The 24083-nt window shown below is 36.9% G+C and overlaps 1 protein-coding gene across 2 annotated transcripts in view; it reads left to right on the forward strand.

Moving 5' to 3' along the window:
• The window catches only part of LOC120477781 (phospholipid-transporting ATPase ABCA1), a 265488-nt gene that overhangs the window by 39069 nt on the left and 202336 nt on the right, over positions 1-24083 (forward strand). For both annotated transcript variants that reach the window (XM_039669594.2, XM_089126189.1), the window contains exons 3-7: positions 15095-15188; positions 15516-15657; positions 15940-16067; positions 19138-19265; positions 22123-22320. In XM_039669594.2, coding sequence (XP_039525528.2) covers positions 15095-15188; positions 15516-15657; positions 15940-16067; positions 19138-19265; positions 22123-22320 — 690 coding nt within the window. The remainder of the gene's footprint in view (positions 1-15094; positions 15189-15515; positions 15658-15939; positions 16068-19137; positions 19266-22122; positions 22321-24083) is intronic.

Raw genomic sequence — 24083 nt, forward strand, 5'->3', positions numbered from 1 at the left:
ACATGAAGTCAGTTCAGCGGTAGAGAGCACTTTAATCAGAGCTGTGATATCACTCCCAAATATTGTAATATAAATCCAAACTAAATGCAGCATAATTGCCATAAAAATGCATTCAACCTACAATAAAAGGTATGCACATTTTAATACAGGAATACATCATTTGGGGAGCCAACTGGTTATTCATTCATTCTCGTTACTTATTATACACAGGATGCATTGCTTATGTGAGAGATCTATTCTCTTTGTAATTATATCCAAAAGAGTATATTCAAAACAAAATAACAAATAATATTTTAATATTTTCTTTAGAAACTATTTTTAAACCTCTGTTGCGGTTTGGTCATTTTTAACTGAACAATTTTACATTTTCACAAAATCATGGACATGATTCGGACATTAAATGGTCCAGAAAAAAAAACAAAAAAAAAAACAGTGACACTTGTACTGTGTTCACTGTCAAAAATGGGATGTTTGTTTCCAAACTTAAGTGTTTGCTTTAAAGCATTCAAGATTTATGTTTAAATGTCATTTTCAGGTTCTCAAATAGGGAATCACAGGTAATAACTATTCCATAAATATAATTTTGTACTATAAAATCCCCTAATAATACAACATAGTAAATAAAAAAAATATTGTCGAACTAAAATATCGTACATTTCACTGAAATAAAAAAAACTTTCTTTTTGAATCAAATTTTGAATAACACATTGCATTGTGTGTTATCTATGGAAGCTTATTTCCGCCAGAGAATAAAACATTTTAAAAGCTATTTGTGACTTTTTATCTCACAATTCTGACTTTTAATCTCACAATTGCCAGTTTATATCATTACAATTCTGACTTTACAACACACAATTGAGACTTTATATCATGCAATTCTGACTTTGTAACTCGCAATTGCGACTTTATATCATGCAATTCTGACGTAAACTCACAATTGTGAGAAAAAAAGTCACAAATAACTTTTATTTTTTATACTGTGGCGGAAACAAGATTCCATATGTATCCGTGTCTAAACTTAGACAATGTCCTGGCAAAAAAAAAAAAAAAAAAAAAATCTGTTTCTTTTCTGTTTTTCTTCAGACTTTTTTGTGGAATTGTTTGAATATAAATCGTAGAATATTATTCATGAACAAGATAAATGATTATTAATGCACTAATAAAACTGATAATTTCCAATCATTTTGTAGAAATCACATGCTACATTAATCTCTACTCGCATTTGCTTATTTGCATAAAGTTAAACTTTATAAATAATCAAGTCTTTACATACAGAGTATTTTTGGTCTAATCCCCTCATGTCCCCTCATATTATTCCCCTGCTCTAACTTTGATGGTTCATATACTACAAGAAAAACGGGTCATTGTAGAGCTAATCAGCCCCCCTGCACACATAAAAAAAAATCTTGATGGTGAAAAAGGGGCAATCAAGTGGGATCTTGAACACAAGAGGGTTAATAGAATCAATTAGGCCTTACAGTATACGCTGAGTCATGAGTCATGAGCAGGTCATTTTACCAGAGAGGGAGAGCTTGTCATCTTCAGCTGGATTTTCCCTTTGATAACTGAGGTAAATCCTCCAGCTGACAGTAATTGAGTGACCATATCTCAAATAAAGTGGAAGAGTATCTCTCTATCCCTCTTTGTATTCCTCTCCTCTATTTTTGCTCCTTAGACCTACTGTAGGACAAGAGGAGGTTAGGAAAATTGTGAGAGGATTATATATTTTTTTCCTTTTAGAGAAGGATGTGAAAGTACTACCCTATCTCACGACCAATTCGTACGAATTCGTACGAGTGATTCAAAAGTGGCTAATTCGTACTAATTCATACGACCTCACTCGTACAAATTTGTACGATTTGTCTAAACCCACGTGACGGTTATGTTTAGGGGCGGGGTCAGGGGTAGGTCATTCGTACGAATTCATACGAATTGGCTAATTCGTAAAATATGTACGATTTAGCTAAATCGGACTAATTCGTACGAGTGAGGTCGTACAAATTGTTACGAATTAGCCACCTCGTAAAATTCGTACGAATTCCCGTGAGATCGGGTTGGAAAGTACTGTAAACGCACACACAACCAACCAACCCCGGCACTGGATTGTGATTCAAACAGTGATTTTTTTTTTTAACTGATACTATTTATTTGATTGACACAGAGTTTGTAAACTGGTCAATTTCAATGCAGCACTGTTTTGTTATTCCTCAGACAGTCTGGGTTGAGTTGGATCTAGGGTGACCACCCGTCCCGCTTTGCGTGGTACTACACAGCATTTTCATTTCTCGTCCCACACGTCGCATATTGACGAAATGTCCCGCATTTTCATTTCCATCATATTTAGGAAACGTGAATGCATTCTTTTGCCTTTTTAAGAAAGCATTTTATTTATTATTTTGCAGCATAGTTTTTCACCTATATTTAACAGCACTTCGTCACAAGTACAAATACAACAGCCGTTTTTTATATCCTATCCAATGATTGAAAAGAAAGGAGTAAACACGGTCTCTAGTAGATTTTGACGACTTTCAATCAAAATGTGGACTGGTGATTCGTTCCATGTGTTCCCTGTCAGAAAACAATCGGATAATTTGGTCAATTGAAATTTTAATTTAAAGCTACACTGTGTGATTTTTACCCCCATCTAGAGGTGAAAAGGTATATGACCATCCAGTGAATATTAGTTTCTGTTCCTCTCAATTCCGATTTTATTTTAACTCCTACGGCGGCCAATGTAGTCCAAGATTAAAATGGCTTCTAGTTCGACCTCGTCCATGAGTGTTAACTCAAACGTAAACGCAAAAGGTGAAGCTTGAATTAATGGGTATGTCTCTCTTTGGCTAATGTACTGTCAAGATGGAGGGGCAACATGGCAACCGACATTAGAACCCCTTACCCGTATCTATTTTCAATGGCATATTATACACTCACGAGAACACTTTATTACTTGAACGTAATTTTATTTTTTTATTTTGTAATTTTTTATTTTTTATTTAAATTTGTAATTTTTACTTTATTACTTGAAGTAAATATACGTACATTAATAAGCACATATATTTTTTGAAAGTGTTTTTAGCTAAGAGCTGTGGTTGTTTTAATTCACATCCTTTCCAAAAAAAAAAAAAAAATGAACGTTTTTGGTTTTGGTTTTTAATATATGCTTAATATATAGCCTAAGACTGTCTATCTAATTTCATGTTGTTTTATATTTTATTTTATTTGTTCATTGTTTATTTTTGTTGGATTTTAGTTGGACTTGGTCAGAACTGTTTCTAAAATAGTTATCTGCATGATGCCTTCTGCCTTTGGGCTCAGTGATGTAGAATTTAAATGACATGTAAAATAAAGATTTTTTTTTTCTGGAAAAGGACTAAAGAACAAAGAATTTGTATCAGCTCAAAGGAAGAATACAAATGTTTTTATTAAGTTAGATACACATATAACAGTTTCAGGGTATGTTTTAGTGTTGGTAACATGTCCCTCATTGTCTCACTCAAACTTATAATCATCCCACAGTTGGTTTGTTTGATGGTGGTCACCCTAGTTGGATCCAACCCCCTAAATATAAAAAATCATTTACTTACATAAGTTTATTTGTTCAACTTGAACCACTTCATTTGCAGACTCCATTCAAACTTTGAAACTCACATTACATTTTTTTTCTAAATGCTTACACTATAAGTGGTATACTTTGCATTTGTAAAACAAACTTTTTTGCAAAATCCTAAACACAGTTCTCTACATAGACACATCATTCAAAACTAATTAAACAAAACTGTTTACTTTAGAAAACACTCCCATTTAAATACCACAATCATTTCCCAATAATGATTGAAAACACATAAATAGATTACTTGGAAATCAAAACTCAATGTTTTGAGAAAAAAAAATACATTTTTGACTCTGCATTTTTTGTTTAGTTTGTAAATATATACTGAATATGCATAGTCAAGTCACCTCTATTTCTGTAGCACGTACAGTACAGTACTTACAATACAGATTGTTTCAAATTCTGCTGTAAAGCAGCTCTAACAAGCCATTAGTGTCATTCAGCTCAAGTCAGTTCAGTGTTGATTCAGTTCAGTTCAATGTGCGTACACTGTACTGTATGTGCAGTGTATTTGTGCACACACATATGCACACACAATTGCACTCAGAACACACAGGATTTTGAATTTGAATTTGAAAAATTGTCCCCCCGTCCCCAAATTATGCCTGTGCCCAGCATTATTCACCTGATTGATTCAGAAAACAGAATATGCTGATCTGTTTTGCAATGGCTGGACTATAAAGAAGCAGACAAAATCCGACAAAATGTTACTCAATATTAAGTTCGTATATAGCCCATTAAAGACCCCCTCCGATGAAAACATTTTTTTGTTCTAGGTGTTAACATGTTCTTGTGTAATTTTTCTGATGTTAGAGGACAAATCTTACGTTCAAAGTGTTATTTCCGAGTATTTCTACATTCAAATGGCTGCATGTGAATCAGTAGCAGACGCTAAAATGCCAGCTCAAAATGACTGGAGTTATGATGTAGTAACTCCACTGGGCGGGGCCAAGCTCAGACTCTCTAAACCTTTTAAAAACAAGCACGTAGATTATGTATAATATAATAGTTAATTCATGTATAATATATAACAAAACACACCACAGATGCACGATATAAAAGAGATGGACAGGGACAATATAGAACTTTTATCTTTCCGATAATGTTTATTGCACATATTGTGTTACTTAATGCCTCTAAATGAAGAGTTCAGATGCAAAAGCCTCTAAATGCCATTTGAAAATTTCTTTTTTAATGATGATTTTTATCAAACTTGTATATTTAAGTTCAGTAATTTCACTTAAATGGCAATGATAATTACCTATTAATTGTTATTTAAGTGAAATTACTGAACTTAAATATAAAACAAAATACATCCAGACGCGGTCAATAATACGAATCTAATGTATTTCATGCGAGATACCAGCGGTCAAGTGACAAAAGAACGACTCAAACCCGAAAACTCGAGAGATGAACTAATCATTTCTCTTTCTGGTACTGACAGCATGAGGAAGAGAGGGACTAGAGGAAGAACGAAAGACTCAGACCCGGCCGATCCCGAACTCGAGACTCCAAATATTAACTAATCATTACTCGTTCCGGTCCTGCTGTATCACACACGGCATGGCAGACAGACAGTGTTGGGGAAGCTACTCTGAAACTGTAGTTTGACAAGCTACAAGCTACTCGTACGTTAAAGTACTACAGTCAAGCTACCCTTTTGGAAAAGTAGTTAGCTACACTACAAGTTACTATCAAAAAGTAGCTAGCTACATTGAAACTACTTTTACTTTTTGAACAACATACTATAAATATTATATTACCTATAATTATTATAAGATTTTATAAATTATATATTATAAATAACTGAATAAGTGTCTGATGAATGTTAATTCAAATATTTTGTGTTTAAAACAATGCAATACAATTATGATTTCATAGAGTATTGTTTTATTACACACAACACTCAAATATCTCAGACTGTTTGTCAAAAGTGCAAAATTGCAAAAAATAGCCTACTACATTGCAAGAACGAAATATACATTCAACATAAATTGCATTTAGAACATTTTCTCAAAAATAACGATTGAACTTGGACAAATAAGACCATGGGTAATTAACGTTTGTTTCTCCATCCTCAAAATCTGCCGTCACCTGGGTGTGTCACTGTCAACCCACTTCTTTACGTCAGTGAACCGTTAGCCGCAAGATGCGTGATTAAACAACAGGTGGCGGTACTGGCAAAAAATGAGTTTGTAATCTAACAAGATGAAGAATATCCTTGCATCGGGCTGATTCGCGCAGGCTCGATAATGTAGCAATGTAGCTTTTGCTCGCGCTACACCGCTACTTGCTGCAAAAAGTAATTAGCTACTGGAAAAGCTACACTGTTTAAAAAGCAACTGAGCTACTGCCAAGCTACTGAAAAATGTAGTTAAGTTAGTAGCTTCGCTACTTGTAGTAACTACTCCCCAACACTGCAGACAGATCAGAGTCAGACACTGACGAGTTGACAGCTAACGTATCGAGACATGAGAGGACAACATGACATCATGACTTTTGCGTAAACATACACGCCACTTTCGAGTCAAGTGGCGTGTTATCTCTACGCATTTTGTGCTATCCGCGTGTATGCGTGTATGTCTACGCCATTAACGTTCGCGTCATTCCGCGTGTCTGTACACGCCGTCAAATGTCCAGTCATACGGTAAATGCCATTAACCCCAGTGACGGTTAAGTTTAGGGATGGGGTTGAGGTAAGTCATATCTTTTTTGTTCCTAGGATGGTAAGGGAACAGTCATAAATGCTATTAACCCCAGTGACGGTTAGGTTTAGGGACGGGGTTGAGGTAAGTCATATATTTATATAACGTTAAGTCAACGGCGTTCATAAACACACTGAAAGGCGATTATGCGTCTTGATAGCACGCCAAAAATGGAAATACGAATTGGCGTGTCATACACACGCTACTTGATGAGATCAGTCTGGAGAGGAGGTGAACAAACCTGATAAAAATGAAGGTGCTAAGGAAAGAATGTCTTGGATCAGGAGGTGAGGTGAACTAACAGAATCAGACACCAATAGCCTGAATTTAAGACCGAGCAACTAATAAATTCATATAACATTTAAGTTGCTAATAATTTGTAACTGTAAGCTAACGGTAGAGACAGAGCTCTCAGCAACGGGAAAGGGGAGGGTCGTCTCCATGCCAACGGCTCCGCCCACAAGCCAGAGGCGAATTGCTAATGAGCTACTGCCACTCTGCTGAAGCGAAGTCCCAGAAAACGGCACAGGTTTTGTGATTTTGGCTAAAAATGGCATAATCTTAATTTAAAGACCACTGGGAATGTTTAAAAATATCTACAAAATATGATCGGAGGGGGACTTTAAACTGTTGTATCATGCTTGCAATAGCGTCTCGCCAGGTTCACACATAGGCTACTCCGTTTGCACTTTGCAGTGGGCTACATGCTGTGCTTGTTGCAGTAGGTCATGTATGCGATGCAGGAGCAGCACACGCTCATGTGCTTTCACATATGCTGCATGCGTTTGCAGTGCGCAACTGATCTGTGACTTTACCATTCATCAGAATAAAAGTTCCTGGACTGAGTTCCCCAAAAGCATCGTAAGCCTAAGTTGATCGTATAACAATTGCCACTATAGTACAATGTTTTATGGAAACGCAGCCCAGACCAGTTTCCTACATTTTTCAGAATTTTCAAGGGTATTTTCTTTTTAACTTTGAGGTAAATTAGCCTACTATAAAACACATGCATGCACACACACACACACACACAGAGAGAGAGAGAGAGAGAGAGAGTTTGAACCCTTATTTGTAATTCTCTCTCTTGAACCAATACACACTAGCCTATCTGATGTGATCTAGTATTCTTTCTCATTCTGCCTGCAGACTTCTACAGTATAAATAATGTAGCAGACAGTCACAGAACACACTTTCCTATTCAGAACTCTGCAAAGTCCTTACACAACACACTCTCTCTCTCACACACACACACACACACACACACACACGCAGCTGCACTGTTTGAGCATTTGGAAATTAAAAGAGAATGCTTTGAAACACAGTAAGAATTCTTTCTCCCTAAATCAGCACTGTGTTGAATACTTTTGAGTGTGTGTGTGTGTGTGTGTGTGAGAGAGAGTGTGTTGTGTAAGGACTTTGCAGAGTTCTGAATAGGAAATATATATATATATATATATATATATATATATATATATATATATATACACACACTCAAACACCAGACACGTGAACAAACACATTTGTCCAGTTTTTAATGTATTGCAAATTAATGCAAAATAACATTTGATATCCAGCTGTTGCTTTCTGGCAACATTGTACCATAGTGAAACACAAGTATTACCAAACCATCATATCATCAAGTTATCATATCAAGTTAACATATTCATCTTCATCCTCTATCTTCACTCTCACCCTCACTACAGTATGACCTCATATTCCTCATCACATGACAGCTCATCCTCACCCTCATCAACTGACAGTTGTGTTTAATACCTTTTTCATGTGTTATAGAAAATGTGCAGATATAGTATGTGAATAAATATTCTTATAAGTGCATAAGAAAATAATGCAAAAATACAAATAGATAATTTTAACTCTTTTCCATTCCAACCTAGTATGCCTGGTATGGTCTTAAGGTGATTCCATTGTGGTACGATGTTGCCATAAGGAAACACACAGTTGTTGTTTTTTTTGTTATGTCCTCTAAAACATTTGATGATTTATAATGTAAAGTTCTCGAAAATACTTATTTACTTACCGGTGAAAGAGACTCCTATTTTTGTGGGTGATTAACTGGATGCAAATTAGTGCAAAATTCCTCTTTTCATTGGGGAAAATAAGGAGCCATGTGACCTGTGCACATGTGCTGACACAAGGCTTGTTTGACTTGAACAGGCGCTGCACAGACTGATCGGTTTATGACATCAAAGTACCGCAGGAGCGATTGAAAAGCATACGTAGCCGTCTGCTCTCTAATCATCACTCTCGCGGTATTTTGATGTCATTCACCAATCGGTCTGTGCAGTGCCTTTTCAAGCCGATCAAACCTACAAAATGGACCCCTGTGGGCAGTGTTGTGCAAGTTACTTCCAAACTGTAATAGGTATTACTTGTTACTGTTATTTAAAAGTAATTCATTACCTTACAATATTACTGTCCCAGAATTGTAATGCGTTACATTGCTCATGTATTACTTTTGAGTTACTTTCACCAAAATAACTAAGTAGAACTTAACTTTTGGGCTGTAACGATAAGCAATATGAAACCGAAATCTCGATTCGCCACACGACTCAGATCCACGAACCTATCGCGACACACCTCTTCCAACTCCAGCGTTATTCTCCTTACCGTCCAGATCCAATGCTGCCTTATCTTTAAATTAGGCTATTAATATTATTTGAAGTTAACATTATAAAATACGTAGACCTACACCACAAAACTAGTTGAGGATAAATTATTTAAAATTGGGGAAGTCCAGCATTATGGACATGACATTTGCAGTCAAAACTTGAAATAAAAATTCTCAAAAAATACATGTATTGAAACGTATATAGGCTACTTCCTTAAAGGACTCCAGACATTAGATTAGACAAATATCAGTCTATGTTTTATTTTTAATATTAGGGAAAAGACACACATTCATGCGTGACAAAAAAATAGGAGGCAAAAAATATGTTTTTTGTAATTCTGTGAATTACACTGCGCAAATCGGATGAGGAAGGGTTGGCTCTCCAGTCTCCATAGAACTTAAAATATTCATTTTATTTTAGTTTTCGTGTTCACATTTATGAGGAAAAAACAATGTTACAGACGCGACCGCTCTGAACTGGCACTAAAAGACTGCTTTAAAACTTTCACATAGTCTGTTGCCTTTAAGAAGTAAAAGCAGACAATACACTGTAATACAACTGTAATACAAGCCTCACTGAACATGTAACGAGTAAAATATTACTGAAAATTGATTAGTAATGCCTTACACTACTGCGTTACAGCAAAAAGTAATATGTTACTGTGATGTATTACTTTTGTAATGCGTTACTCCCAACACTGCCTGTGGGTCCATTGAGCACTTTTTTTGCACTTTCATTAATTAGTATTTGACTTTTTTCCTGAGATAAGTTTGACCAATAAATGAGTGTCCCATTTCATTCAAAATTTACTAAAATAGCCTGGAGGCAACACCGTACCATAGAGGGATATATATATATATACACTGAACCAAATTATAAACGCAACACTTTTGTTTTTGCCCCCATTTGTCATGAACTCAAAGATCTAAGACTTTTTTATGTACATAAAAGGCCTCAAATATTGTTCACAAATCTGTCTAAATCTGCACTTCTCCTTTGCTGAGGTAATCCATTCACCTCACAGGTGAGGCATATCAAGATGCTGATTAGACATCATTATTATTGCACAGGTGTGCCTTAGGCTGGCCATAATAAAAGGCCACTCTAAGGCCCCGTTTACACGAGAACGATTCCAGGTGAAAACGTCCAAATATTTTATCGGATGTGCCTTTCGTTTACACGGCGACGGCGTTTTTGAGGCTTTAAAACGCAAAAAAGTGAAACCACCCTCCAGAGTGGAAATCTTAAAAACGCTCCACCGCCGCGTTCCCGTGTAAACGGTAAAAATGCAAAAGTCTGCTTGACAGTGAAGGTTGTACGCAGGCGCATGGACTTGGTGTTGTTGTAGTATGCACTCTTAGCCGCCTGAAGTGCATACTACATTGAATTTCACACACTTTTGCGTCACCATTTGCACGCGGATTTCCCACACAAAACGCTCGTCTAAACGCAGAATAAAAAGTGATGACGCAACGCCACTTTTGCGTTTTCTCTTCAGAATCGTTTCTGTGTAAAAATAGCCTAAATTGTGTAGGTTTACTGTATTGAAAAGGTTGTTAATTATGGCCTGTGGAATGTTGGTCCACTCCTCTTCAATGGCTGTGCGAAGTTGCTGGATATTGGCAGGACCTGGAACATGCTGTCGTATACGCCGATCCAGAGCATCCCAAACACATTAAGTCATGCTGAATGTCCACCAGAGCTGTTGCCCGTGAATTGGATGTTAATTTTGCTACCATAAGCCATATCCAAAGGCGTTTCAGAGAATTTGGCTGCACATCCAACCGACCACAGACCACGTGTAAACACACCGGCGCAGGACCTCCACATCCAGCATCCTCACCTCCACGATCATCTAAAACCAGCCAACAGGACAGCTGCTGTAACAATCGGTTTGCATAATCAAAGAATTTCTGCACAAACTGTCTGCACTTTGGAGAGATGTTCTCTTCACGGATGAATCCTGGTTTTTACTGTACAGGGCAGATGGCAGACAGCATGTATGGCGTTGTGTGGGTGAGCGGCATGGGCGTAATTTGCGGGGGGGTTAGGGGGGTTATGACCCCTCAAAAATCAGACCCAGCTATATAACCCCCCCCAATATCATCACATCATTCAGATTAGAATAAATATGAAATATTCTGAATTAATGTTAAATACATTTGCCAGCAAGAAAGATAGTATCATATTTTAAATAATTTGTAATGTACCCCCCGCCCACCGCACCGACTTGGTATTACCCAACCCGCTTTCTCTACCAAGTTTGTTTACTATGTTGCGCAGTCGCTGGGATGAATGGTTTGAGGAAATAGCTAACGGTGCATTCTAACGGATAGAAAGATGGAAAGGACATTGAAAGGCATCCAGACAACGATTTTTTTAATTGTTGGTCAGCTCCAAAAAAAAGAAAAATCCTGACCAAACGGAGGTACCCCATTTAGCTGTTTCTCAAAGTGCGGCGCTTGTGCGCGGCCTACTGTTGGGGAATAGAGACGAGTGGGGCACGACAAACAGGTGGGGCTCGGAACCCTTTCCTACCTCAGAAGTGGGGAATAAAAGTATATCACAATGTATTTCTAATACAGGAACGGCAAATAAGCATGTTACCATTTACAAAAAAAAAATATTCAATAAATAAATAAATTAATAAATATGGCGCGAGTTTAACCCCCCCCCCCAATGGTAGACCCAAAGTTACGCCCTTGGTGAGCGGTTTGCTGATGTCAATGTTGTGGATTGAGTGGCCCATGGTGGCGGTGGGGTTATGGTATGGGCAGGCGTATGTTATGGACAACAAACACAGGTGCATTTTATTGATGCCATTTTGAATGTAGATATACTGTGACGAGATCCTGGCCCATTGTTGTGCTATTCATCCATAACCATAACCTCATGTTGCAGCATGATAATGCACAGCCCCATGTTGCAAGGATCTGGGAGCTGAATCCCAGATTTTGCATGGCCAGCATACTCACCGGTCACCCATTGAGCATGTTTGGGATTGTCTGGAACGGCGTATATGACAGCATGTTCCAGGTCCTGCCAATATCTAGCAACTTCGGACTGCCATTGAAGAGGATTGGATCAACATTCCACAGGCTGCAATCAACAACTTGATCAACTCTATGAAAAGTAAATGTGTTGAACTGCGTGAGGCAAATGTTGGTCACACCAGATACTGACTGGTTTTCAGTATCTAGTTTAACTGCTAAAACCAAACCACCATCACATAAATGTAATAGTTGGATGCTGTGAGCTGAATCTCAGATTGTGTGGGTCATAGGGCTCGTTTTACACCTGCCGTTAACATGCGACCTGTATCCAAAGGTTGTCCATGTACACACTAAAAAAAAAAAAAAAAAAAAAGTGTGTTTGTGATCGCAATGTTATGACTTGTGTGTCCTGGCTGGTAGAGAGGTACTTGGATGCATTATGAACAGATCTCAGTGTAATATAGTGATGTGCACTTTTGTATGTGCAGTTTTTATTTGTATTATTATGTATTAATTTACTGACAATTTACTGTTGTTGTTGTTAATTTGAAATTAAATTGTGTGATTTATTGATTTACCAGTCACAGGTCAAAGTCACACAAAACCCCACACCAGTCCATCACGTTGCTGTATTTTTATCCAGTCCGTCACGTTGCTGTATTTTAGACAATCAAGAGCAGGAAGAGCAGATTTTGGTCACGACATCTATGCAATGTAGGCTGTTATTTGCAACATCTTCTACCTCATTTTGCGAGGTTTGAAATGTGTAGCCTAGCGACTGGAAGCACTTTCTAAAAGAAACCGTGTCACTTCAGGTGGACTTTGCAACAGCATCATTCCATTACAGACTTATTTTAAATATTGTGTGGGAAACAGATCCAATAAGTTAACCAGATTCAGAAGCCACTTGTTGTTGACAAGAGTAAAGACCAATGATCTGATCGGCTTGGTTAGATCACATTGATCTCATCATGGTAATTACAAGTGTAAACACAGCAGGGTTTAGGTGTGTAGGCTAACAGTTCAAACTAGAATGTACATTTCCAGAAGAGAATGTGAAGTGGTGCTTGCAGTGGCAAAACTCACCGCTCGGTTGCTAGGGTGTTCTGAGTGGTTGTTATGGGGTCGCTAGGCTGTTGCTAAGGTGTTCTGGGTGGTTTTTAGGCTGTTGCTAGGCTGTTGCTAGGGTATTCTGGGTGGTTGCTATAGTGTTGCTAAGCGGTTGCTAGGGTGTTCTGGGTGGTTGGTAGGGTGTTGCTAAGCGGTTGCTAAGGTGTTCATGGTGGTTGCTAGGGTGTTGCTAGGCAGTTGCTAGGGTGTTCTGGGTGGTTGCTATGGTGTTGCTAGGTGGTTGCTAGGGTTTTGCTATGCAGTTGCTAGGGTGTTCTGGGCAGTGTTGGGAGTAATGCATTACAAAAGTAATACATTACAGTAACATATTACTTTTTGCTGTAACGCAGTAGTGTACGGCATTACTAATCAATTTTCAGTAATATTTTACTTGTTACTTGTTCAGTGAGGCTTGTATTACAGTTGTATTACAGTGTATTGTCTGCTTTTACTTCTTAAAGGCAACAGACTATGTGAAAGTTTTAAAGCAGTCTTTTAGTGCCAGTTCAGAGCGGTCGCGTCTGTAACATTGTTTTTTCCTCATAAATGCGAACACGAAAACTAAAATAAAATGAATATTTTAAGTTCTATGGAGACTGGAGAGCCAACCCTTCCTCATCCGATTTGCGCAGTGTAATTAACAGAATTACAAAAAATATATTTTGCCTCCTATTTTTTTGTCACGCATGAATGTGTGTCTTTTCCCTTAATATTAAAAATAAAACATAGACTGATATTTGTCTAATGTCTGGAGTCCTTTAAGGAAGTAGCCTATATACGTTTCAATACATATTTTCTGAGAATTTTTATTTCAAGTTTTGACTGCAAATGTCATGTCCATAATGCTGGACTTCCCCAATTTTAAATAATTTATCCTCAACTAGTTTTGTGGTGTAGGTCTACGTATTTTATAATGTTAACTTCAAATAATACTAATAGCCTAATTTAAAGATAAGGCAGCATTGGATCTGGACGGTAAGGAGAATAACGCTGGAGTTGGAAGAGGTGTGTCGCGATTCTGTAGGTTCGTGGATCTGAGTCGTGTGGCGAATCGCGATTTCGGTTTCATATTGCATATCGTTACAGCCCAAAAGTTAAGTTCTACTTAGTTATTTTGGTGAAAGAAACTCAAAAGTAATACATGAGTAATGTAACGCATTACAATTCTGGGACAGTAATATTGTAAGGTAATGAATTACTTTTAAATAACAGTAACAAGTAATTCCTAATGTATTACAGTTTCGAAGTAACTTGCACAACACCGGTTCTGGGTAGTTGCTTGGGTGTTTTGGGTGGTTGCTATGGTGTTGCTAGACGGTTGCTAGGGTATTCTGGGTGGTTGATAGGGTGTTTTAGGTGGTTGTTATGGTATTCTTGGTGGTTGTTCTGGTGTTACTAGGTGGTTGGTAGTGTTCACATATAGTTACTATAGAGTTTGTATAACGTTTGTGGCATGATTTAGCACTTCAATATTAGCATGTAGCTATTCAAAGCATGTTTAGCATGTTGAAAGTTCTGTGTGCTAACACATCGCGATACAATGTTCTGATGCTGAGATATAGCTGTTGCAAAATGGTTGCTAAGGTACTCTGTTTGGTTGCTAGGGAGTGGCTTGTTAGCTGCCAATCATGAAACTCCAAAGGCTGCTTGTCGTATCGTATGTGCTACAGTATGTTCAGGAAACAAAATGACTTTACTGTCAAATAAAAATAAAAACAAATAATCAAACTGCAAGCAATAGCACAAATACAACAAATTCTATGGCTAACTTTATATATTGAAAACGTTATACATAAAACAGTTTGGTGGACCTTTGGAGATCTCATAGGGTTTGTTTGAGAGGTTATCAGAAACTTTTAAGACTTTTGAGGAGACTCATATTATTGATGTTTTAGAGGTGCAATAACAGAATCAAAGTTGCATAAAAGCACAACCTCTGCTCAGGGCAAGAGAGCTGAAGCTAATGGAGGGCAGACGATGTGAGATGAATTGTGTTGCTTTTGAGATCAATGTTGTGAAGAATCTCTCTCTTTCTCTGATGCTCAGGTGCGGTTGGTGGTGGAGCTGGTTTGGCCTCTGTTTCTATTCTTCATTCTTGTGGCGGTCAGATCCACCAATCAGCCTATTTATAAAAGCCAGTGTAAGTATTGCTCAACTTCAGTTATTCCCTGAATCCTCACTCTCAAACAGTTTGCAAATGTTTTTTTACGCCAAACATTTTCTAAATGTACTAATAAAACAAATGTATTTATGTCTGGGAGTTACTGAGAATCACGTCGAAAGCAAATTGGTATTATTCATTAAAACGTTTGCATTTGATATTAAACGAACTACGTGAAATGCTAATTTATTGCATACTGAATGCGCAGTGTGAATGACTAGGGACATTATCACCCTTCTTAAACCACAAGTTGGATACATAAAGCTGAAAACGCTAAATTAATTGTGAATAAATTCTTCTTCCCAGGCCACTACCCCAATAAGCCCCTCCCATCAGCAGGTGTGTTGCCATGGGTACAGGGCATGTTGTGTAACATACAGAACCCGTGTGTCAGTTATCCCACACCTGGTGAAGCACCCGGACAGGTGAACAACTTCAACGACTCCACGTGAGTGTCAGATCAACAAAAGGACTATCCATGCAAATGCAGTGTGCTCTGTTTACTTAACATGGATATATTTACACAATGAATGCCTAAATGAATGCAGACCCAACTTATAGGAAGCATAATAATATTGGAAAACACTTTACAATAAGGTTTTATTTATTATCATTAGTTAAATACATAGTTAATATATTACAAAAGCTTTATGTAAGTTAATGAATTAATTAATGTTAACAAGTGTTACCATAATTTTTGATTCTTTAAATTGCTTTTACTTTTATTTAGAGTATCAAAGGTTTTGATTGAAGTTCAGTCACTCCTGGCAGATCCGGCCCTCTTCAGTAACATTCAACTGATCTCTGATGATGTCGGCCAATGGATGTCCGTCCTGCAGAATGCCAACCCAGCTGGAGGTAAATGTCTATGTTTCCTTTTCTAAAGGTGATATTATTTTTAACGTTTTATCTCACAATTATTACTTTATTTCTCAGAATTGCAATTCTGACTTTATAGCATGCAATTTATATCGCACAATTCAGAATTTTTGATGTAAACTCAATTGTGAGGTTAAAAGTCACAATTATCTTCTAAAATGTTTTATTCTGAGGCGTAAACAAGCTTCCATTGATTTGCCTGCTGGCATTTTTTTTTTTTTTTTACAAGATCATCTTAAATCGATTGACAGTTTTGTCTAAGTAGAACTGCTGTTATGAACACTTCACACATCCCAGTTCAGCTGTGTGGTTTTTCTTTTCCACCAATCCCATGAACATAAAATAATTGGCAGTATTTCCACAGTACGACACTGCATTGTGAGTAATCAAACGTGGGCTTTTGAGCATCATTATTAGATCATCATTACCATTATCATCTTTCAAATAGAAGTAAAAATAGAGGCAAATTAATCAGTTGTTGACTTGAGTTTAGAGTGCAAAATTTGTGCATTTCTGGTTCAAATATGCCTCCATGCAATATAGTCTATTTTAGTTCATTTTTAATAATATGCCAATTCAACGCATTCTCATCCCAAAGCGCCATATACAACGCTTTTGCAAAAGCTTAAATATCCAACGCACATGGCACCCTTTAACGTCTAATGAGACGCTTCGGTTATGGTTAAGTTTAGGTATGGTGTAGGGTAAGGGTTAGACCACTAGGGGGCGCCTTCTGCCCAAATATATCTGCGTCTCATTTGACGTTAAAGGGTGCCATGTGCGTTGGATATTTACGCTTTTGCAAAAGCGTCCTATATGGCGCTTTGGGATGAGAACGGGCTCGCCAATTTTAATGCAAGTAGACAACATTTTTATGTAGTTAGCTCACTTAAAGGGATAGTTCACTTTAAAATTAATTTTTGACATGTTTTAGCTTACCTCAAGGGCATCCAAGATGTAGGTGTCTTTGTTTCCACAGTATTTTCAATTTGGACATTTTCCAGTCAAACCATTCTTGTCTGTCAGTCATACACTGGAGGCTAAGGGGGTCCACCAAAAGCATGCACAGAGAAGTCAAAATTAAACATGATTTAATGACTCGTAAATGTAAGTACACATTGATGGCCTAAGACACGAAACGAGCGGTTTTTGTGAGAAAACGAACAGTATTTATATCGTTTTCACCTCTTGTAATCACAGTGACGTCCAAGTGATCTGAATCAGTTGTGCAATGTCCAACTGAACAGAACTGAATCAGTTCAATGTTACGGCGGAAGTGATCGCTTGCGTGTGACGTCACTCAATATTTACACGGAGATTTCGGAAGTTTTACCTTTTACTAAATATATTTAGATATACCGAAATCGTCAGATCATTCTGTCATGGCTATGATTACAAGAGGTAAAAACGATATAACTGTTCGTTTTCTCACACAAACCGCTCGTTTCGTGTCTTAGGCCATCAATGTGTACTTACATTCACGAGTCATTAAATCATGTTTAATTTTGACTTCTCTGTGCATGCTTTTTGGTGGACCCCCTTAGCCTCCAGTGTATGACTGATAGACAACAACGGTTTGACTGAAAAATGAATGTCAAAATTGAAAATACTGCGGAAACGAAGACACCTACATCTTGGATGCCCTTGAGGTAAGCTGAAACATATCAAAAAATAATTTCAAAGTGAACTATCCCTTTAAGGACTCATTAAGCAAAATTAAACCAGAAAAAGTTTTGGAGTTTGTATAATATGGCAATTTAAAACATCTTGTATAATCCTGTGTTTTTTATTTTTGTTTGGTTTTTATTATTGTTTTTATGCAAATTGTATTTTTTTTTTTTTTTGTAACTCGCTTTACATGAAGATAACCTCAGATGCAATGGCATTAAAATATATTCTATAACTACTATTGCCCTTGCTGTTCTTACACAATGATGTGCACAACTAGAATGGACGCGCACTTGAATTGACTACAGAGGCACTGTGCAATTTACAGCTGCAGTTGTTGTTTAGTAGGTGCAGGTCGTATATCTTGCCGCTCTGCTGTTGTTTGTTCATACCGTTTAGTCTAATGATATTCAGATTTCTGAGGGAGCTCATTTGCAAATAGGCCGTGTTGTCAGGACGTGGTCACCGCTGCAGGCCTATTTGCATTCTGGGGCCATGAACTTCTATTATACAAGATTAAATTCATCAGCAGATCTAAGAGAGAGTAATTAACTCACAACGCTGCCAGAGACTCGCCGATAGAGGCGGCCAATCATAGCGAGCGTGGAATAAAGCGGCCAATGGGAGCGCAGGGTGACGCCATGGCAGCCGGAGATGATTAAGGTGCGAGGTGACGACTCCAATCTCTCTCGAACAGAGCTTATCCGCGCACATGTGTTTGTGCGTAAGCCGGTCTGTCTGCGACCTACCTGATTGGTGTTGAAGAGGATTGTAGAGATGACAACAAAGACGCAGATAAGATGCAGAGTGTAATGATGTGCCCTCTGTAATCAGCGCCGCTGTCTGATACTCGTCGAGCGCTGGGCCGCTAATTAGCACGGCTCTATACATATTACCCGGGTCAGGTTTCTTTCTTTTTTTTTCACGTTCTCAAACACATCCGCCCATTCATGAGAATTACAACAGCTCTCTCTAGGGCGCAGTCAGACCTCCATCCACCCTTGATGTCTAAACACACAAGCTTTCATATGCCTAATTGGCTTTCATGGTCTTTGTGCAAGCTTGTGGGAGGAATTTGCAGTTGCATGATGACAAAACAGCGTGTTGCCTTATAGCTAAATGAGTCTTTAACGGGCTAACACGTGTTTAATAAGCCACATCCTCTCCTTCAATCACAACCTCAATTTACCCAAAGCGCTCGCAATACACTTCGACCTCCTCTTGAAAACATGTTATACAGAATTTTCTAAGATAAATGTGAAATGAAATAAATACGTTTTTTTGTTTAGACTACAAAAATATATATTTTCTGTCTGTCTGAACCTATGTAAGCTACACTAAGGACAATGTGCTAATATTCCCTATTTAATTTCTCTGTTAGGTCAGTCCATTCCGCTTCGCAATTTGCTGAGAACCAACGAGACGTTTTCAGAATATCTGACGAACAGCCTTTCTGTGCCAAGCACAACAGCCACGAGCCTGATGAGGGTGAAAGTTCGGCTCGGCCAGGTACGTCATCTACAAAGACAGATGGAGAGCCAGAAAGATAAAGCGACGCTGTATATTTTAGTGCAGACTGGAGGAGATCCAATATCCCTTAATGAAAAATCAGCCGAGAGTCCTGGCGCTTCTACAGAAACTCAATCACATCCACAAAGCCCTGTGTTTTACCTCAGCAATAAAGCTTGTTGTTTAAGCTAGATTCACATGGCAGTAAAATGTCAAACACATGTAGTTTAAACTTCGAAAGCAAAACTCAATAGGCACAGAAATATTTAGAGGGCAATTTAAACTCAAATTATAAAAATGAAGAAATAAAAACATTGATGTTATAAATTACAATTGTCATGTAAAATGGCAAAAGAATCTTTGATAATTAAAGGCCTAAAACAAATGTTTTATTTCACACTATAAGTTACAATACTAATGTTATAAATTTCTCACTTTCAAACATTCAAATCCTCAAGCTTTTATTTTGACACTTTATTTAATACTGATAAAAGTGCTGAAAATGTAGACATACCTACTCATTTCATTAATTTTTAATTTCTTATTTAATTATCGATTTGATTAATTATCGATTGTTTCTGCCACAGAAGAAAAATAAAAATAAAAAAGGTAATCGCAACTTTTTGTCTCACAATTCAGACTTTTTTTCTCGCAAATGCAAGTTAACATCTTGGAATTCTGATTTTTCTCTGATTTGCCTGATATTACTCGCTAATGCGAGAAAACTGTGAGTTTATATCTCGCTATTCTGACTTATAACTCGCAATTGTAAAAAAACAAACAAACAAAAAAAAACATGTCAGAATTGTACGGAGCTCCTAAGGGACCTCTAAAAAATTAAAATGCTCACGTGAAACGTATCTAGTGCGAACAATAAAACTATCGCGAGCGCACTTGAGTTTCTTTTGCGCATGCAAAGTCAAAGTCCCTCTAGGGGCTCCATAGAATTGCGAGATAAGAAGATGCAATTGCTTCTTTTCCCTATATGGCATTAAGCTATATCGAGATTTCACTTTTATTTCGATTAGTAGTGCAGCAACATTTTATTTTATTTTAACTTTGCATTTGATTAATTAGTAGCTTTTCATCAATTCATGAACCCCCTTTTTGAGGTTTGCAATCGCTGATCTGAGATAACATGGATCATCAGGTTTCAATTGTGAAATATATTCATTTGTGAGGACAAAACAAAAAAGTATTTGTTCATGGCTCAGTATAACTTAGCAACAAAAAATGTTGCCTTTATATTGATCGTTCAAAATGTTATCTAAACTCAAAGATGATTCCAGGCGGTATTCTAGAAAGTAGGTTTTGGGACTTACCTGGGTACGTTTATTCAGGGTAAGCAGAAAACCTCAACTTTCAGTTCCAAAACAGCAAGTCTGAACCCTGAATATTCAGTGCATGCTATTGGTGAGGTTCCAGTGGGCGTTGGATTTTGCACAACATACATATATATATATATATATATATATATATATATATATACTGTATATATATAGAGAGCTTCTTCATCGACATAGTAAAAAAAATAGTGTCCATTTTAGGGCTGAACGATTAATTGCATTTGCGATAATATCGCGATATGAAACGTGATTTTTAAACTGCAAAAGCTGCGATTACACTCTGGTCATGTGACGCGAGAGAAAAACACAGTCTGCAGTCAGTCTATGGATGTAGCCTCAAATTGGCACGCTTCACAGGCCTGGCAAACAGGAAAGAACAGTTTATGTTTGATTTATGTGATTATTATGTTTTAATATATATAATTAATATATAATGTTTAATAATATATTCAGAGAATTTCAGAATCGAGTCTGAGCTTAAGTGAGATGCGTGATGACGCAACGTGAGCTATAGAAACAGCCATATTCTCTCTCTCTCTCTCTCTCTCTCTCTCTCTCTCTCTCTCTCTCTCTCTCTCTCTCTCTCTCACTCACACACACAAACGCGCGCACACGAGCGAAACCGCTCAAGCCAAAAATAATCTTTCATAATGTTCGGAAACGAATTACAAGGACATGTACAAGGACTTTATCGCACTGGTTGCCGTTTTGCTTGATGTTAATCTTGCAGTTCGCGGTCTCGCCCGCCAGAATTTTCCTCACAAATGCTCTACTGAGGCAAATATGTTCTATGAATTCTCATTCTCTGATATTCGATTTAAAATACTGACACTTTGTGCAGAGCGGTCGTGCATGCGGCTGTGAGCGACTCATTGGTTAATGTACTGGCATCTCAAAATACTTTTATGACGCGAAATGAATGTAAACAAGGTATCTTAAACCACATTTTATATTTCAAATATTTCAAAAGGGATCTGTGCATATAGTGTAGCTTATAGCAGCTTATCAGATCTAAACTGAGAAGACAAATCACTCACAGCTCTTGAATGGAAAACGTTCAGACAGCCTACTTTTAAATACTGAAAGCACTCTTTGTTTATTGCTTGTTTTTAACTGTTATTAACGATATTAATTACTAAAAAAAAAAAAAAAATAGATCATGAGGTGCCTAAAGATTCCCATCCCTACTATACAATGATTTTATTGCTTGTCTTAATATAGAAGATAAAGAACTTAAAGTAGCCTAATCACATGTTAAATTGCAATCGCAAAAGTGGTTAAAAAATTGCAATTAGATTATTTTCCAAAATTGTGCAGCCCTATCCATGGTGACTTCTGGTTATATGCTTGGTATGTCATTGGGTATGTCAAGTTCCATACTCCTTCAATATGAACTTAGTCCAGACATGGTTTTAGAATTTGCACTTTCTGAAATACCATCCAGGTGTGTCTCTGATGTTCATCTGAGTTTTTGTTTTGATATCCTAACTGTTTCCTTCTCTGTTGTGTAGTTGCCTGCGCTCTCAAGTGAGGGAGATCTGCGCTCTGTGCTCTGCAGTGATGAATCAGTCAATCGCATCCTGGAGTTTAATTCATCCAATCAGAAGGCGGATTTTCAGAATATCACATGCTCCTTGACAGCCAATCAGCTTCTCCAAGCCAGACAAGTATTCATGCAGAATGTTGACAACATGAAACTTCTAAATGCAGTGAGTAAACCTCCTTTATTTCTGTGAGTGGGACTATTTTACTAAATTAAAAAAAAAAAAAAAAAAAAATCAGTATTATTGTATTTTCTAGTAAAAATAACATGATATATTTACTTGAGGCAAAAATGTTAAATAACAAATAAAATGTTGCCGCTCTTTAATGTGGAGTGACAGATACGTTCTTTACTACAAGTTACAGCACACAATCACCATTTTAAACATCAGAAGTCAAAAAAGACCATATCAAATTTCATATCACATCTCTTGTAAACAATCAGTGTTTATACCTTGGAAAGACGTCATTAAAACAGCTTGTAAAGAATGTCACGCAATGTTACATTTACCTTAAAGCAATTCAATGTTCATAAACGTGTTATTTACCTAGATAAATAACTAGAGAAGCATTTTGCTATTATATATTCATTGTATTTTATATACATACACAATCTATTGACTTAGTTATTAGATATGTTTGAATCTGTCATGAAACAAGTTTTTATGACAGTCACTATATCTGTTTCAAATACAAATTGTTTCATAAAAATAATTATATAATTTCAAAAGTTGATATAAAACAGACATGTAATTTAAATGTGTATACGTTTTTATTGTATAGCGTTAAATATTAAACTTGATATATATATATAGTATATTATGCATTACTAAATTCAGCTGAAGTAAAACATTTATACAGCATCGATGAGTGTGTCTGTGTTTTCAGCAGCGCAGAATGTCTTTGGAACGTTCAGAAATCTCTCCTCAGAATCTCACCTTCGTACACATCTTAGAGAGAGAGGGGGGAGGGGGGGCACATATTGTACACAAAGCTCTCAGGAGCTCTTACAGAATAAAACTATTAACAGAAGTGAAGCTCTGCAGCTACAAATGGGACTAAATGGAATGCGGCACTGAGAGGAGCGCATGGACACAATAGGCGTCTTTGGGTCTGGCAGAGACATGGAAGGATGTTAAATAACTGCGTTATGTGGTGAACATGACCGATATACTCTCTGAGCTCAATGAAGGGCAGCCACTTCTTCAGAAGTATACAGTAGAAACACTTGAACATGTGATTTATGTCGAACAGTGAAACAAGGTCATGTCCAAGGCATCTATTTTCTTAATATCTAGTAAAGGAAAGTGCATTGGTTTAATTATATGGATGTTTATATATGAGTAATTAAATTTTTAGGGCCCTATGACATTTAATATTTTTTTCCCCCAAATTCTGTGCATTCCGTTTTAATGATAAATTTAACTTTTAATAATTAAAAAGCATCTAAATCAACATCTAATAAATTGAATTCATAAAACTTTAACTATTTATTTATTTATTTATTACAGTAATAGGGCCATATAAAATTTTTCGAAATTCTGTGTTGCCCGTTTATATTTTTGTGGATTTATGATTTGATAGAAATTTTGTATCTAATACAGAGATAATAATCAAATCAAGGCAGGCATATTACAGGTGAAACTCGAAGAATTAGAATATTGTGCAAAAGTTCATTTAATTCAGTAATTCAACTTAAAAGGTGAGACTAATATATTTTATAGACTCATTACATGCAAAGTGAGATATTTCAAGTCTTTATTTGTTATAATTTTGATTATTATGGCTTACAGCTTAAAACCTTCTTTTAAGTTGGTTTCACCTTTTAAGTTGAATTACTGAAATAAATGAACTTTTGCACGACATTCTAATTTTTTTGAGTTTCACCTGTAATCTGACAACCCAGAAAACAAAGGTGAATCTTTTGCTT

Source organism: Pimephales promelas, chromosome 1 (genome assembly GCF_988280905.1).
Source record: "Pimephales promelas chromosome 1, fPimPro1.hap1.1, whole genome shotgun sequence".
Lineage (NCBI taxonomy): Eukaryota > Metazoa > Chordata > Actinopteri > Cypriniformes > Leuciscidae > Pimephales > Pimephales promelas.